Source organism: Phascolarctos cinereus, unplaced genomic scaffold, assembly GCF_003287225.1.
Source record: "Phascolarctos cinereus isolate Bilbo 61053 unplaced genomic scaffold, phaCin_HiC Scaffold_1;HRSCAF=81, whole genome shotgun sequence".
NCBI lineage: Eukaryota > Metazoa > Chordata > Mammalia > Diprotodontia > Phascolarctidae > Phascolarctos > Phascolarctos cinereus.
The window spans coordinates 70,168,780-70,188,031 of record NW_027555514.1 but is presented as its reverse complement, the minus strand read 5'-3'; the positions used below and the strand labels follow the sequence as shown (position 1 = coordinate 70,188,031).

Sequence of the window (19,252 nt, the reverse complement as noted above, 5' to 3'; positions counted from 1 at the left end):
CCTCTAGAACTTTCATTTAAACTGACATGTGAAAAGAAGGTCCAATCAACCAACATATTTAGAACACTTTCAGAATGGAGTACATTGTTATTAGTGTCAAGGGTTTTTCAAAGCAGTAATTTTCTGGTTCTAGAAAATCACTGAGTTGTAATGAGGAACAATTAACCATACAAGTTATCAGCCATGCTATTCACCCATGCTTTAAAAGTCTAGCAAGTTTGACTTATTCCCAGAGTAAGCTGGCTGGTGGAATATGATAAATGTGTTTATGTATTTGTTAATATTTAGCTGACCTTGTCTAGCCTGCTCCAGCAAAATGTCTCGCTAATTTTTTGGCCCAAACAAGAGACTAGATTCTCCTGGGCTTTTCAATGGCACTAGACACATTTTTGTCATAGCATTTCAAAAGCATACAATTCGTCTGCCAGTAAAATGGCTATGGATCTTTGAAATCCTTTCCAAAAACAACAAGCAGAAGGCGCTGAAGGCTTTTAGCCATTGAATGATTTTGTGATGCATTTTATCATAAACATTGAATTAAATGGCCAAGTAATTGAAAGCGACCCATTGATTTACATTGGCTTTGAAGAAAAGCAGTTTACTTAAAAACTTAGAATATGAAGCATGCCCATGATGAATTCTTCATCTCCGTCTACCACTTTTCCCCGAGTGCTATATATTCTGAAGTATCAGCTCAGAAGTAATTTAAGGAAGTTTACACATGGTTTGAGAGCCATGGGTTATTGCTACCCTGGTCAATACCGCAAGCATTTGCACCAAATTATGGAACCAAAAATGAATGCTTAGTTTCAGTTGTTGACGTAAGTAAAGACAAAGTCAGCCATCGATTTGTATTGTATGTCTGTTATTGTTTGTTGTTGTTGTTTTAAATCTTTGATTGTTATCTACTTTCTAGTGATTATAAACATGTTTTAATAGTGGATTCTGGTAATGTGGTCTCTGAATAGAATCTATTTATATATAATTTGGTATTAAATCTAAGCTCTTGAAACTACTGGGATGGCTCTCAATCCTGGACCTTCTGGGGTAGTAGTGGAGGGGGGGAGGTGTGGAAATCATTTTAGGTACTCCCTGAAATACTCTTTGTACTTCAGAAATTCTCTAATAAAATGCATGTTAGTTAACTCATGAAAAATTACACATAGCATATATTGTACTTTTAAAAGATATATATTTCTTTATCCAAAGTACTTTATTAAAAATGATTATCATTTTTGAAAAGATGAATAAAGTCTCATACAATATAAGAAAATTAAGGCAGAATTATAATAAATGGGGAAATGAGGAAGAAACAAAGAATGGTATGAATAATCATTGTAATCAGTAGTAAGTATCATTAGAAAGTCAGAGAGGCATACACTTTCTTACTGATAAGATACTGCCATTTTAATCTAATGACTTCCCCCCAATTACTAGTTTGCCATTGGCTACATGCACAATTTTCTAGGTACAATTCTGCATTATACTTGTATCTTTGTAATCACAAAGTTGGAAGCACAATTTCTTTTTTCTTTAATCGCAACTCCACTGTTTTTAGAATAACACAACCAGAAAAAAAATTTATTACTTATGACATCATTCTACACTTTGCTAATTTGTTGCTATCTCAAAAGTTGAGGTGAGCAAAAAAGAAAATCCAACAGCTCTGAGCACCTGAATATACAACCGGTCACATACACAAGAAGACTAAAAGTCATCCTCCCTCTCTCCGCTACCCCCCCCATACACACCAGATCAATACTGCATTACTTTGCTAGGCGAAGGTCTCATTGTTGTACAGGAAAATTCAATACTTCTTTGTAGCATACTCAAAAAAGCCTTTTTCACTCCCATATCTTGAGGGCTACTAAGGAGAGTGGTACAATGCTATCCGGGGGCAATATTCTAAAAGATAGAGTGCAGAATTACCAAGCATGTCTTAAAAATTATAAGCCAGTGAGTCATGCAGACTCCCTAAATTATGAGTCTGTAGTAAACAAAGTTCTCTTCTGTTTGCTATTTCAAAGGTTCCTTTCCCCCTAAGGAACTGGGTAATAGTGGGGGTGGGGGAAGGGGGACGGAATGGGACTAAATTGCCCTAATAAAAAGGCCACAGCTTCCCTTTGTCACTCATAATTCCTGGTAAAACCAGTGATTATAGTGAGCAGAGGTCATTGTCCAAAAGAGCAGAACCATCCACAGATATTTCCGCACATAGAGAAATAACATATTTCATGGTAGGAGGGAATAATGAAGCCAGAATAAGAGTACATGAAAGATAAAGGAAAAATGAGAAAGCCTTCCATTTCATAAATTAGACAAGAGAAGGATTAATAGTTATTTGGATACTTTTCCTGGAAACGATCTAGTTTATGGCCTGAGCAAGCCACATTTATAGATGTCTAATAAAGGAACAAGTGTCAGACTAGTGTAGCGGAGAGAGGGACAGTCTTGGCATCAAGAAATCTTGGGTTCAAAAATTGTCTTTCATTAGCTGTGCAATCATGGGACAAGCCAATTGATTTCTCAGTACCCTCAGACTGCTCTTAGTTGCTGACTCCCACACAGATGAAGTCACAGGGTAGTACACCAGGCGTGGAGTCAGGAAGATCTGATTTCAACTCACGGCAAATCACTTAATCCTGTTTGCCTCAGTTTCTTCATCTGGAAAATGAGCGGGAGAAGGAAATGGTAAACAGTTTCAGCATTTTTCCCAAGAAAAGGTCTAGTAAGCTTCCTGAGGACAAGCAATATTTTGTTTTATCTTATTTGTTTACTTTTTTTTAATCTCCAGCCTAGCATAGTGCCAGGTACCTTGTAGATTTTTAATTAATGCTTGTTGAATTCAATTGAAATGAAAAAAAAATCTTAATAGTTGCACAACAGAGAAAGGAGGAGAGGAGGACTGAAGTAGTGTTTGTTTCATGTTTTATAAAAGAAATTTTTTTACCATTTTAATATGTTAAAGACCCGTTTGGCAGTCCGGTGAATCCTATAGACCCCTTCTTGGAATAACATTTTTAAATGTATAAAATAGGGTAACACTTCCTTCCAATGTTAGCAGCATAATGCCTTTGAGTTGTCCAAGCAAATTATTTTAAATTTTATTTTGCCTTCCTTTTGCTAAGGTTATAATTATAAAATGGATAGAAGAGTGGAAAGGAAAGAGTTTAATTTGGTCATAACCATCACTTAGCTCTACTGGTTGCTTTAAACACACACATTACATATATACAATGGATTATTTGACTGCTCTCAGCCCAGTTTTACTTCATTTTGTTTTTCTAACTGATATGCCTGAGTAGACCCAGTTTAAGCAGTAAAATTCTGCTAATATGTTCTGCAATAGCAGAAAAACAGTGAAATGGTTAAAAAAATGCAGAAGTGGTAATCCTACTCATGCACAAACTCCATAGAAACAGCCAATAAGGAATGGTTGGTAAGGACTTATCATTTGTATCCTGTGCTCCATCCAACTAATATCTTTTAATTACTTGCTTGCCCAGTTTATAGAAAAGTCTTGGTGACCTAGAGTATCCATAGACAAGGCAACATCCCTGAGTAATGCAACAGGGAACTGTGTATTTTCCAGATTAAAAAAAAAAAAGGTGATGCAAAATTATCCATCTAAGCCAGAATAAACAGGTGGATGGGCTTCCATTACGTGTACAACAGAAACCTGTAGCAGGGGTTCTTAACCTATTTTCGAGTCATGGAACCCCTTTGGAAGTCTGGTAAGCCTATGACTCATTTCTCAGAAGAATGTTTTTGAATACATAAAATAGATATATAGGTTTACAAAGGAAACTATATGTATTGAAATTAAGATATGATGTTTTACTTCCATGTTATGGACCCCCTGAAATCAATCCATGGATTTCTTCATGGTTTATGGACCCTAAGTTAAGAACTCCTGATGTGAAAACAGGGAAGTCATTTTCAGTACTGCTAGTGGCCTATCCAAAGAAATTATTAGCTTTCCAAACCCACGGTACTTCAGCATTGTCAGAATGACCATTTGCCAAAATTGGTAAAAAGCACTTCAGGATAAAGGTATTACTGACTTAAACTCAATAACAACTTGACTCTGTCCTAACCACTGGTTTAAGTTTGTACATGGTTTCTTGCCTGCCTCCCATCATCTCCCACAGCCCTAGGCTACACAGTCAAATTCATGTTTGCCATTATTTCTTGATTATTTGATTCGCCTAAAACATACATATAAGCTAAGGAGTTTTAGGTGATGTTCTCCAAGGAAACTGAGGCGGGAATCCTAGAGAAAGTAATATTCCCCTCAATATGAATATCCAGTTGTTATTCGAATTCCATTCCTGGTGTCTCTAGTCTCCAAATACATTGTTAAAGAGTTGCAAATATTAACTTGTCTCCAGATGGGCCACTGAGGAGTAAATGGTTCATTACAAAGTGCATGTGAGGCTTTCCCAAACAAAAGATTGCTGAAGGAATACAGCAAGGAGAGAAGCTGAGGCTTTCCCCGCCTTGAGCAACCCCCTTGAAGCTATTAGGGGGTCTGAAGATATCGACACTTTCTCCATTTTCCTTTGTTAGGACAGAGGGAATCGTTGGACGGGATTGGAGGAGGGTTTGATGGTTGTGCACAGCTTGACGCATCTCCCCAATGCTTCCAGGGGCAAGTTGTGTACGGGTTGGAGCTGCGAGATGAATGCTGAGGTACCACTTGGCTGCCCAAGTCTCATTCTTTGCAAATGAACCAAGCCGACCATTTCTCCTTCTGAAAATAATCCTGTTCACTGGGGAATGCGGTTTTGCCATCATTGCTCCTCGGAGCACACTTTTAAATCCTCCCTGCAAACCTGGCCCAATATGTTTACTGCAAACCAATTAACTAGGGAAGGCATGATTTGGGTTAGAAAAACACTTCTGTGTTCTGCTGGGACTCATCTTTGCAAACTGTCGTTCTCTCATCTGCTTTGTTTTGTGTGCGTGTGTGTGTGTTTTCCCTTCCTTTCTTTCTAGTTGGTCCTCATATCGGGCGTTACTGTGGACAGAAAACACCGGGCCGCATCCGTTCCTCAACTGGCATCCTATCGCTGGCTTTTTATACTGACAGTGCAATAGCAAAAGAAGGATTCTCTGCAAACTACAGTGTCTTGCAGAGCAGTGTCTCAGAAGGTCAGTGTTTATTCATCTTCTAAAGCCCAGTGGAAAACATGCTCTGTTATGCCTTCCCACACACCTGCTGCCACATGAAACATTAAAGAAATGTTATATAAATAAAGGGGGCTGGCTGTTTGCTTTTCTCTTTAAAGAAAAAAAAATCAACCTTTTCTGAATATCAATAGGAAAATACTGCTTTGTGAATTTTCCTAATGAAATGGTAAAGGGAAAGAGAGCTGATTGTGCAGCCTGGAAACGATGTAGAAAAACAGAGAGATGACAAAATAATGCCTTGGACTAGTGAGTTACAGTCAAGCCGGGTACCCCCGGTGCCCTTGAAGAAATGATAGCTTGTGGTTCATGAAAGTCTGAACATTGATTCTAGAATGAAAGAATGAATATGCATGCATGCTCACTCCACCCACCCCCACTATAATCACACTGAATACAGGCTAGGATTTAATTCAGTGGGAAATAGTGAAGGTGGCATATACATTTTTTTCCCCTCTGACTAACTAGAACATGTTTTGATTTCTATTGTAACATTCTTTAAGCCCTCCATAAATGTACATTTGTATGCAATAAAAAGTCCTTTGGATAACAGAAAGACTCTCTATTCTCCAACTTCAGTTTTTTCAACAACTGGTCCTACAGACACATAGGGACTATAGCTCCTTTAATATCTTAAAATAAGGGGGGGGGGAACAAACTGGCTCTCTATTTGGCTCAAGAGTGCCTTCTACTCTTTGTTAAAAGTGACTTGTTTTGTGTGTTGCTGTTCTTCTATGAAAATATGGGACCGACCCTATTTAGAATAATCATCAATATTTCATATGGTACTTTGAGGTTGACAAAATACGTTACATTTTTATTTGATCTTCACAGAAACCCCCATGAGGTAAGTTCTAGAGGCATTATTATCCTTCTCATTTTATGAATAAGGGACTTAATTAGAGCACACAGCTAGTATGTCAAAGGTGGGCTTTGAACCTATGTCTTTTTGACTCCTGGGTCCAACACTCTATCTTCTACCCCATGCTTCCTCCAGGCAGGGTCATCTTTACTGAAGTTTATTGACTGTAATAGTTCAGTGATCCAAGGTATCATCAGTTTAGGTATTCCCAGCAATGGTGCCCATGGCAATCCAGTCATGCCTTGTCCTGCTTGGTAATTCCTGTCCATATATTTCCTACCAATCCTCCATAGATGATCCATCCAAAATGCTAGGAAGCTAGGTCTCTTTCTTTCATGAACTTTGTTTGTCAGTCAAACATCCTCAGCCCACATCCTTTCCCAAACATTCATTTCCCTGACGATATTTTTGATAACACTTTTTACTAAAAGGTCATTGTTGATAATATGCCTCACTTAACTTATGCCCACCATACTTTTCTCCAATTCCCTTTGGGTCATTTGCAATTCTGACTCTTTTTTCAACTCAAGAAATGAAGAATTTTTGAAGTATTAAAAGTAAAGTTGGTAAACATTAAATTTCAAGATCTCATAATTGATTATTTTCTTACATTAATAATTATGAGTGTGTAGCTGAAGTCTAGCATAAGAAAACTAGAAATAAAATAAAACTTCATTTACCTTGAGTGCTCCAGCAGAGGATACAAATTTTGGCTCTGCTATTTAATACTTCATATTTCTGTGGCCTTGGGAAAGGCACCAAACCTTTCTAGGACTTGGTTTCCTCATCTGTAAAATAATGAGATTGGATTTAATGACCTCAAAAGCCCTCTCTGGGGCAGCTAGGTGGCACAATGGATAGAGTGCCGGGCATGCAGTCAAGAAGACCTGAGTTCAAATTTATCCTCAAACACTTATTAGCTGTGTGATCCTGGGCAAGTCACTTAACCCTCTTTGTCTCAGTTTCCTCATCTGGAAAATGAGCTGGAGAAGGAAAGAGCAAATAACTCCAGCATTTTTCCCAAGAAAACCCCAAATGGGGTCAAAAAGAGTCAGACATGACCAAAAAACACCTGAACAGCAATAAAAGCCCTTTCTAGCACTAAATTTATGATCCTATAAGTTCTTCCGGATAGTATAGTATCATCATGAAAGGTGAACTCTCAAGTTGTCCTTTGAGTCCAGGAAGACCTGGGTTCAAGTCCCATCTCTAATACACCTTGACTCTGTGACCCTGGACAAGACACAAGTACTGACTATGAGCAAGTCTCTGGAGCAAGCTCTAGGCCAGAGGATTCAAACAAATAGAAACCATGGCCAATAAGGACATCTACAACCACATATAATGACTTATTTTTAAAATGCGATGTTATCTGTGTTTTATTGCATTTTTATTCATTTTGTTAAATATTTCCCAATTACATTTTAATCTGGTTTTGGCAGCACCAGGAGTGCCTGCAGGCCCTTTGATACCTCAACTCTGGGCAACTCTCTATGTAAGTCTAGCTTCTAACACTAGTATACTGTAATACAGGGATTCTATTAAGACCTATTGAGATATACAGGTCTCTTTGCCCCTCCAGTGACTATCTCTTGAGTGTTTTCATTTTTGAATTCTTTGTCTGCTTTTTATTGGGTTGTGTTTGATCACTCTGAGTTTTTTCTCATCGTTGTCAAAACACCTGCCCAGATCAACCCCCATACCTTGCCACTTTTAATCTTCTGGGATCTTAGAAACAGCATAGCCAAGTTTGCTAGATCTGTGTGTAAGACTAATCAGTCTCTGAGTGAGGACTTCAGGGTTTCTCAAATAAGCAATGAATTCATGAGCTGTTAATGCATACATAGACTTTGTCACTCCTCTTTTGGCTACTCAAAAGTATTTTTTTCAAATTCCTCCTTCTTGATTATGTTCCTTATGTGTAAGGTGGCAAGACAACTGAGTACCAGATAGATGAAGCATTAAATTTATAATATACATAAATGAGTCATATTAAGAAGGAACCCTTGATTTACAAAAATGACTAATGCTAAAGTTCCTTCAATAGAAATTCTCTTGGTATGTTGAAGTGTTTAACTTTTAGTTTCTTTGCACAGTCTCCCCTGATGCTCATCCAAATCTATAAGCAAAATGGTAGGAAATGATCCATTGAAAACCTGCAAACATAAAGCATTTCATATATTTTCATATATGTCTGTGGAAAAACAAGATAGTGTTTATGAAAATTAGATTGCCCTTACCTTTTTAATGTACCTATCTGTTGAACTTGTTTAGAAATTCAGCTACCAAAATAGAACAAAGTATTCGCCACTTGCGAAAAATGAAAGAACATTTCTGTAAACTTAAGTTCCATGTATAGCAGGTTTCATCACTAGTTCAAAAATATTTTTTCTATTATTGGTTTTAAAAGGATCATCATGGAAACCCAAATGACAATGCTAATCTAGGCCCTTCTTATTTTACTACTCTTATTGTGTCAATTCAAGTTTCTATGGACTTTAAGTATGCATTAGAATTAACATTTTAGTTTACTGGTTAAAAAAAAAAAGATAAAAACCACATTCAGTGTCACCTATGGACTCCATAGAAAATGCTAATGGGTTCTACCCATTTTTCCCCCCATTCAGATTTCACGTGTATGGAACCACTGGGCATGGAATCAGGAGAAATTCATTCAGACCAAATCACAGTTTCTTCCCAGTATAGCACCAATTGGTCTTCAGAAAGATCTCGCTTGAATTACCCAGAGAATGGATGGACTCCTGGAGAAGATTCCTATAGAGAGTGGATCCAGGTAAGGAGACCAGGACAGATATACATTTACCAAGATAATCACTAACCTTGGAAAAGTATACTGCCTTTATCAACATTGTGCTCTATGCCTTTAAGTGAAAAGAAAAATGCAAAATATACAAAGCCAAATCACTCTATGGGGTGTAAGAATAATCAAGTTATTCTGGTATTAATAGTCCGAGTGAAGAGAAGACAAAATAAACTCCCTGCAAATCCATTTATTCAATTCAATTCAACTAACTTTTAGCTACTCCTCTGGAAAAAAAAATCACTTTTCAGAGGATTTGGATCCAAATGAGCTATACTGGTTACACTAGATCTGGAATGTTTCCACCACAAGGAAGCTGTTTCTGCATATATTTCTGTTTTTCAAGAGATTTGGAATTCATTTTTTGGCCTACATTGCCTGTTTTCTTGGGTTTTCTTCCCAAGTGTAAAGAATTTGGGGTACATTAGAAATTTGGTTTTCCACACTGACCTAAATGGCATATAAAATAGATTAATCAACCAAGAAATAATTTAGTATTATGTATAGAGTATGAAACTCAGAGTCAAATAAACCTAGGTTTGAGTCCCACCAGCAGTTACCAGTTGTATGACCATAGCAAGTAAGACCTCTAACCACTCAGTTTCCTCAGCTATAAAATGGGGATAATCACACCTGTAGAACCTACGTCCCAAGGCTGTTGGGAAGCCCAAATGCCTATGTAAAGTGCTTTGTAAATTTTAAAGGGATATAAGATCCTAGATGAGGAGCTAGAAGGGACCCCAGAAGCCATTAAGTCTAACCCTCTCACTTTAAAGACTAAGAAATCAAGATGCAGAGAGGTTGTGACTTGTCCATGGTCAGAGATAGTATCTGAGTCTGGATTTGAACCCAGATCTTTCTGACTCCAATTTCACCCCTCTATCCATTGTGCTGAATAAATGGATGAGGATAGAGACTGGACCTGCGATTTCACCAGTATAAGAAGCTCCTGGAGGAGGACACTCCCTGTTCCAATGTAGTGCAGCAACTCTCTGCAACTTATCATCTCATAATTTGTTTAGATGCCCTTGGTTTCATGGTTCATCCATGCAAATGTGGCATAGTGGAAAGAACACTAGATTGGATTTGGAAGGTCTCGGTTGATATTCTGGATGTGATACCTAGTGGCTAAGCGAGCCTGGACAAATCACAGGGCTCAGTTCCCTCTTCTCTGAAATGGGAGAAATACCGTTTGTGCCACCTACCTCCCAGGGTCCTTGTGGGAACAGCATCCTTCCACCTCTCCCCTACCCCCACCCTAACTTAGAGAAATGGTTAAAAGCAGAGGGTTTCACCAGTGGTACCTCCCAAAGTCTGTTTTGGTCTTCCACTCCCATGGTTCTTTCCATCCTTTAGGATTCTAATTTGCTCATTCTCCTGCCACCTGTTCTAGACCTCTGACCCATTCCCAGCTACATGCTCAACTGACTTCTTGATCTAAAGCTAACTGAAGCAGTTACATCTGGACCTGCAGGATCAACAATAGACAAATCATACAAAAGATATTTGCTGGACCATCCAGACTTTTTTTGTAGTGACAGAACCTACCTTGCGTCTTTGCTAGGTAAACAAAAATGACTAATTCCCCAGAGGTCTAAGGGAGAAAAGGCTGGAATGATTAATCCTCTATTTCCATATCTACTGGGGGTTTTTTCAGTCTTTTGAGTATAAATAACAAAGATTTTGTTTTACAGTGGAAAAGTCAATATTAGCTTAACATACACTTAAAGTGAAATGATCTATTATGGCTCACTGAATTCCAACTAGACCTCTAAATAAAAGTCCGCCAAATCACTCTGGGAGTGAGAAAAGACAAACTACTGTTACCTTGAGAGTATTGAATGCTGCTCAGGATTAAGACAGAATTGAAATGGGGTTGCCTATGTCAACGTAGCCCTTGGTAATTTGCCCTTCTGTTTCCCTAAACCAACACGCAATTGAGAGCTGATTGACAGCCCTAGCTCAGAAGGGCAGGATACATTTTTTGCAGTGCTGAGCATGTTGGAATGTTAATGAAATCCTACTTCTTTTCATGAGGCAAGAACTCAATAATTTAGGGATAATGGCCTAGCAGGAGTTTGGAAATTGCAGCAGTATATACACATATATGTACATATATATATGTGTATACATACAGATATAGATATATATATATATATATATATACTCACATATATATGTATGTGTGTCTGTGTGTGTATATGTGTGTAAATATGTATATATATATGTATATATATATATATATACACATAAAATATTCAAATATATATATTTATGAAAGGCCTCCAGTCACCTTTCAGCAGAAAATAGAAGACCAAATGGACTTTCAATTAATATTTGTCTGTAACAAGTGGGGACCATGCTAGGTAGCATCTGTAACTGTCAGATACACCTTAAATATGTCCTAAGAATGGTAAACAAGGGTCACTGCCCCAAGGAAGTTTTATTCTGTTCTGAGTGGTCTTCTTACCTTAGATAAAGCAGCTTCCTCTGAATTTCTCTTCATCTGGAGGAGATAGTGACTGGTCCAGTAATTGTTGGCCTATGAATGCAATGTCAAATACATAGATGTGACTTTGGAGTCTGCTCTGTCCACAAGGTTTCACTTCAAAGTGAAAATTATCATTTGTTTTGTGAGTATGTTTATGTGCTTGTCTTAATTGGTCAGTAAATAACCATTTATTAGGAGCCTACTATGTGCGGGGCTCTGGGAATACAAAAAGAGGCAATAAACAATCCCTGCCCTCTGAGGCCCTGCCAATCTAAAGGAAGAGATAATAAGCAAACAAATAAGTACAAACAAACTATATACAGGACAGAGGAAATAAATGAGAGGGAAGACTAAAATTAAATGTTTGTCCTTATCGTGAATGATCTCCTATGGTTCTAGGTTCTGGTTCTGTTATTCTGTGTTGTTTTGTTTTGTTTCTTAATATCTAGGAAGGTGTTTGTAGGGTGGTAGTATTTTCTTATCAGCTGGCTGTCTTACAAATTAACAAACATTAAGCACCTGCTATGTGCCAGGCACTGTCCTAGGTGCTAGGGATACATGTGCAAAGGGTAAAGGAGTCCTGCTGTCAATGAGCTTATATTCCAGTGGAGACAAGGGGAGGGTCAAGTACATATGTAAGTATACACAGAATAAAGAGAATAAATACAAATGTGTACATAGTAGTTGAGGACAGGGGGCACTAGCAATTGGAGAGGTCAGAAAAGGCTCTATGTACAAGGTGGCACTTCAGCTGGGGCTTGAAGGAAGAATGGACTACAGTAAAGTGTCAGTGAGGCATGGCCAGTGCAAAGGCTTGGAGATGGGAGATGGAATGTTGTATATGCAGAGCAGAGAAAAGGCTAGTTTGGCTGGAATGAAGAATTCAGGAAGGGGAGTGATGTCCAATAAGGCTAGAAACATAGGTTGGGACCAAGTTGCAAAGGGCTTTAAAAGCTAAACAAAGGAGTTTGTACTTAATCCTGGGGCAATCCGGGGTCACTGGAATTTGTTTAAAAAAAAAAAGCCTGGCATAATTTGGGCCAAGAGCAAGAATCATATTTATCCCAAAACAAGGAGATTGAAGTATACATTAATTTCAGTTTATGTATCCATAGAAATATGCATTTTTGTGGGCAGGGGTTCTTTGGTTTGCATCTGTGATTTTATCTATATATTGGATTCCTGGCAATGAGGTATCAGCAACTCCTCTGTGTGTTATAGACTTAGCCCTATTGGGTTAAGTGACTCACCCATGGTTGTGTAACTAATACATGTTAGAGACAAGACTTGAACCCAGCCCTTCCTGATTCCATGCTATTCTTCCATCTACTATACCATTCTATTTCTCGTGCAATTCATATATATACATATATATGTATGTACATATGTATATATATATATATATATATATGTGCAATAAAATATATATATACGTAAAGTTTTATGTGTGTGTATGTATGTACTTTTAAATCATTTTCAAATTTTGCATAAAATGTGCTCCAAAGCTATATTGCTATGGTAGAGCAAGCATGAATGCTAGCATATGTTAAATTAATAAGGCATATTGGAAGCTTCCCTTAATTTAAGAGAAGAACATTCTTTGGGTTCCCATTGTTTTCCTAGGAAATGACTGAGTGACATAAAAAAACAATGCTTCATTAACCAGTGATATGAATGGTCACAACAGTGTTTCCTGTGAGATTTGTTGTCTGCAAGAAAGCTTAAAAACAAGTCAAGTGGTACTTCAGTGTCAAAGAAAAGAAGAGGAAGGTCTTTCATTTCAGAGGCTTAATACAATGGGACACTCAGGTATCCTGCTTAAAGGCCTCTGCACATCCTGAGAGCCTGAAAATCCCTGATTGTCAATGACAGAGTTGATCGTACTATAAAATCAGGAAGTGCTGAGTCCCTCACGCTAAACAACACGCACGGCATGACCCCTCATTCTTTGGTTTAATCAGATATAAGCTCAATATTAATGATCTGAACCCTAAAGAACAAAAAGGGGACATGCATCGGCAGATGTGTCTACACCCACTAAACGTCCTGATTAAAATTTTAAAAATCTATTAAAACATCTGGAGAAATGTTGAGATCCCAGGGGATTCTCAACCTGGGACCCAGACAGGTGGAATCTACGAACTTGGATGGGTAAAGAAAATACATCTGTAGTTTCACAACCTCTAACTAAAGTTTGGCATTTCCTTTCATTATGAACATATAAAACACTATGTTGGAGCTGATAGGTTTCTTTAGATGGCCGAAGGGGTCTATGACACCCAAAACATTAAGAAGCCAAGCTCTAGACCAGAGGTGTTGAACACACAGCCTGGGGGGCTGATTTTCTAAGTCGATATGAAGCCCCCAGTGGCCCTGTTTCGATTTGAGTTTGGTACTGTTGGTCTAGAAGATGAAGAACCAGGTCTTTCACTTGAAACTCTTTCATCTGGATGTTTGGTCATCATATGTATACAAAGTCATTCTAACATGTATTTCACCCATGTTCACCCATTTTGCTACTCGGATTTCTTTATGCTGATCACCTGGTTTTTGGTAGTAGCATCAGCAATTCCTAGTCAAAATTGGAAGTATTCCTACTGCTAAAGATGCCCTTAATTTGTCAGATTCACAAAAGTATCCAGCTCATTTACCCCTCTGAGCCTCTGTGTTCTCATCTCCGACATGAAAAGGGGAAACATCACTAAGCTTCTTTCAAGCTCAACAATTCTAAGAATCTTCTGGGAAAAAATATTTCCAATCTTTTTTTCCCCTGTTCATTGTAAAAAACAAAACAGAAGCATAACACTTGTGTTATGGAGACCAAAAAATTCTCAAACAAAGCAGAATTTAATTCATTTAATTATTTCAATGTTTTATTAATGATAATATTCACCACACTGTAAACAGATTTATCCTCCTGGTTTTAATTAAAGCTCTTGGGAATGCTTCCCTCAAAACAACTGTGACTTTTCCCTGATTAAAATGCCAGGAGACAAAAAAAAAAAGTCAAGAGACAAAAATGACTGGGTAGGATCAGGACAACGTTACCATGAAGAAAGGAAGATGATCACACCCTCCAATGTATTCCAGGCCACTCGGTGGTAAAGTGGAAAGAGTGCCTGGCCTGGGAGTCAGGAAGGCTCATCCTCATCAGTTCAAATCTGACCTCAGACACTTACTAGCTGTGTGACCCTGGGCAAGTCACTTACCTCTGTTTGCCTCAGTTTCCTCATCTGTAAAATGAGCTGGGGAAGGAAATAGCAAACCACTTCAGTGTCTTTGCCAAGAGAAGGCCAAATGGGGTCACAAAGAATTGGGCACAACTGAAAACAACTGAACAACAACAATAACCAATGAATTCAGAAGTCAAGTTTCTTGGCAAATTTTTTTGGAATCAGATTGAAGTTTTATTCTCCTCTAGATTGTGATCTTTTTCTCCACAAGGCAGCAATCTGTCACTGCAGAGCCCCTTACACATTCTGGTGGTCATGCATACCACATCCTGTTTGATTTGGTAAATCTGTCCTGTTGTGAACAAATCACAACATTTCCAGATGAATGAGAAAAGAAAAAAAAAAAAGAATCACTCCCCACTGCACTTTATATACAGCAACGATTTTGTCAACCAGAAACCACTTCTTTTTTCTCCTCCCTCCTACTTTCCTAATACCGATGTTGATTCTGAAAGTATGAGTTGGGGAAATAGAGCAGAAAAAGAGAAGCTGGAGGTCACCTTTTGTGATGATTCATTTCTATGCTGTTTTGACACTGAGGATGTCTTCATTTTCTCTATAGAGAGGCAGTGATGGAGTTGATTTGGTATGAAAACCGAGTTCAAATCCAGAACTGCTACTACTATTTGCATGACCTTCAGTGAATCTGGTCCTCACAATTTAAGGGGGAAATGGGCAGATTACAGAGTATCTAGAGGAGATTGACTAGAATGAAAAGAAGTCTGAACCCTTGAAGGAACTGAGGGCATTAAAATACTTGAAGATAGTCATATGGAAGAGGGAAGAGACAGTTGAGGGTACAGGAAGGCCAATGGTCATGTTGCATTGGGAGAGTGTTAGTCTGCAGTCAGAATACCTGGGTTGTAATTTTGACTTTGCCATTTACCACCTATAAAACCTTAAATGAATCACTCAACCTCACTGGGCCTTTTTTTTCTTACCTGTAAAATGATTTAATTGAACGAGATAATTCCTAAAATCTCTCCCAGCTCTAGATATATCATCTTATGATCTAATTTTCAAGAACATTTATTGAGCTTAACAAAGAGAACAGTAAATGGTTGAGTTGAATTGCATTCATGACAATTAGAACTTTCTACAACCCACCATGAAACATAGTGAGTTTCCTGTCCTTAAAAAGTTTCTAGCAGAGGCAAAATGCCCCTCCCATCTCCCTCCAGGGATATTATAGATGAGATTCCTACATTAGGAAGAATGACTTTGGGCCTTGGTAGGCTTTAGGGTCCCTTCCACACTTTAAGATTATAGAAAGAGGAACTGGCCTATTGACTTGGAGTTCTGGACCCAACATTTTGGAGACCTAGGTTTATATCCCACCTTAGACATTTGATGATTGTGTTAACTATGGGCAAGTCATTTATTATCTTGGAGCCTCCATTTCTCATCTGTACCATGGCTGCTGTGAGAAAAGAAGTCTTTAAATATGATTATTATTCTCTCATCCCCATTTTATACTTGAAGATACTGAGGTTATTATGGGTCATAATTGTGACAAGAACTCAGGTCCCCTGACAGCCAACCCCAAGCCCTATCCCTAAGACCACCTTACCTAGAACAACTCCAGGAAATCCTTTCCTTCAGCAACTCTTCCTTCTTCCTGCAACTCTTGAATTGGGGGGGCTGGCGGAGAATGGTTCTGAATCTCAACAGCAGCTATGGGGCAAGAGGAGAAAAAATCTTCTTAAATAGCTTATTGTTAGCTGAAGTGAGCATAGCCACAAAGAAACAAGCTAGAGGCATGGAACTGAAGGGAATAGTACCCTAGTGGGAGATGGCCAGGCCCATCTGGAAAGCCAAAATTTTAAATTTGAATTTAATGAATCATTGAGTCTTAGAAATTTTTATTCTGGAAATCTATGTATTTTTGTAATGAGGATTAATTGAAAATGTGGCAGAAGTCAAAGGAAGAAGGCATTTCCTGGTAACATGAGCTTTTTCATCCACAAAGGAATTAATGGATCCAAACAACATAAGTTTTCTTTATCCGTAAAGGAATTAATGCATCTAAATTTTGCTGCTGCTGCTGCTCCTCTTTCTCCTCCATTTCCTTCTTCTCCTCCTTCTTTTCTTTCTCTTTTTACTTTCCATCTCCTCTTCCTACTTTTTCTTATCCTCTTTTTCATTTAAAAAATCAGTTTAGGTTCTTTCTTGAATTTTAAACATAATTTTAAAAACTCACACCTAAATGTAAAGAAACTTTACCAAATTGACTTTAGCCATTCCTCATAATGTCGCCTTGAACATTAATTTTAAAATGAATAATTCCATTTTGGCTAGTTTTCACCCCACCCTGTTCCCATGCATGTATTCCTCAGAGCTCACTTCCACTAAAATTTGCTGTCAACAGAAATTCATTAAGCACCTGCTGTATTCCAGTCACTGTGCTAAGTGCTAGGGATACAAAGAAGCTAAAAACAGTCCAACAGTCCCTACCCTCAAGAAGCTCTCATTTTAATGGAGGAAGACCACATGCAAACACCTATGTACAAATAAGATACACACACATATACAGGATAAATCTTTCAATCTTTTTCACTAGCTTGTTGATTTCAGAAGAATATATGTTCTGTGAAATGCTTTTTAACATTAGAAAGGCTAACCAATTTTCAACAAACCTGTTACTCAAAATAACAAATTATAAATCTTTTCTTGTATACTTAGTTGACCAACCCAGAACATCTTTTGAGCCAGGTTCTCTAGGCTGTAAATTCCTTTGCACTTCTGAGTTGGGCATTTTAAGAGATGCATTAACTCATTGAGGTCAGTTAGTTAGTGACTGGCTGACACAGGACAAACAATGATTCTTTCCAAGCTGAGAACTGGAAAAAAGCATGATTTATTAGATTGCATAAAGGTGGAATTATGTATTTAAATTCTGCTGTCTTATGCACTTTAGCAAAATACTGCTGAAGCAATGTATGCCTCCATATTTCTTTAATGATAACAATAAATAGCATTTATATAACTCTTTACGATTTGCAAAATGCTTAACATTAACTTGCAGTGTTAATAATAACTCACATATGTTAATTATATATTGGTTAAGATTTACAAAGAATGCTTTCCTCACAACCACGATGTGAGGTAGGTAGTACAAGTATTATTATCTCTGTTTTATAGGTGAGTTTACTGAGGTACAGACAGGTTCCATGGTTCAGTCAAAACAAAATCACTCAACTAGTGACCTCCTCAAACTTCAGTTTGAGCAGATTACTTGATACTAAGTAACTCAGAGTCAGCATTTAACTTTTGGACAATAATGTTGATTTTAATGTAAAATAAATACTGAAAAGTCAACCTATATAGTCTATGTCAATTCTGACTTTTATTCACTGTCAGTATGAATAAAAAGTAGTTAGAAGTCCATTGAGACAGACATTCTACCTTCAGAGAAAAACCTAACATGCTAAAAAAATTTTCCTTATACTTTTACTTTTTTTTTGCATTTTTGCACATTAAACATGCACATATACATATACATAACATATGGATAAAATATACCCACTAGTTAGACTGAATTCAGTTTTTAAAAATTGATGGTATTCAGCCAAAAAACCTAGATATCCCAGGGAAGAGGGAGGTCCTGTATTATGCCAAATCATATTTTTTCTACTTTTCTGTTTTTAATTTTTTTTATGTAAAAATAGCCAAATTTTTTCCTTACCATTTTGATCAGCCAGTTTATTTAGTCAAACAACTTTTGAATTTAGTTAAAAATAACAATCAAACCACTTGCTCAAAGACTAATTTAACATTTTGATACATCCTTGAGAAAATAAAATAAATATTTAAGGAAGCATCTGAAACTTCAAGATAAAGGAGAACTATATTAGAACTACCATTGTTGTTTATTTATAATGAAAATGCTTTTGGTATTTCATCTTTTTTATCATTTAAGGCCAACATACATTTGTTAGACATAACTTTCAACTCTATTCCGGAAGAGAATTCTCTCTTCAAGAGATATTTAGACATTCAATCATAGAATTTAGTCATGGAATCAATCAAGCAAGGGCATTAGACTAGTGTTGAGAAATCCTTGAAAGCCATTGGATAAAATCAAGTGTTGCTGCATAGGAGGTCATATTTGGATCGAATAAAGAAACTCAATCATGCCTTATGGGTCTTCTATAAAATATCACGTCTATTTGGAACCCAGGATTCCAGTATCTGGCCAGTGAGTGGTGGAGGCAGTCCCAGAGAAGGCCTGCAGAGGAAATAGCTTCGGAAAGGGAGAAGGCCTCTGTTTCTTTGTTTTCCTCTTGATCAGTACATGACCTGGTGAACTTCAGAGGGTCAGAAGATTTGAGCATCTCAGCAGAATCCTAACAGTGTCCCCCCAGTAGTGACTGGTGGCAGTGTCTGTATCAGAGAGCTAAGAATTCATGGCATACTGAAGAAAGATAGCATTAGCTCCTTCCATAGGAATCATAGTAGAAAGCTATACTATACATAAGTAGAACTTCTTGGTCTTTAGACGTGTCTGACCCTTTGTGACCCCATATGGGGTTTTCTGGCAAAGATGTTAGAGTGGTTTGCCATTTTCTTCTCTTGTGGATTAAGGCAAATAGAGGTTAAGTGACTTGCCCAGGGTCACACAGTTAGTGAGTGTCTGGGGTCAGATTTGAACTTAG

General features: G+C 37.7%; 1 protein-coding gene across 8 annotated transcripts in view; it reads left to right on the top strand.

The window, feature by feature from the left end:
• NRP1 (neuropilin 1) overlaps nucleotides 1–19,252 on the top strand; it is a 182,639-nt gene that overhangs the window by 85,327 nt on the left and 78,060 nt on the right. For all 8 annotated transcript variants that reach the window (XM_020990447.2, XM_078152238.1, XM_078152226.1 and 5 more), the window contains 2 exons: nucleotides 4,999–5,154; nucleotides 8,680–8,846. In XM_020990447.2, the coding sequence (XP_020846106.1) occupies nucleotides 4,999–5,154; nucleotides 8,680–8,846 (323 nt within the window). The remainder of the gene's footprint in view (nucleotides 1–4,998; nucleotides 5,155–8,679; nucleotides 8,847–19,252) is intronic.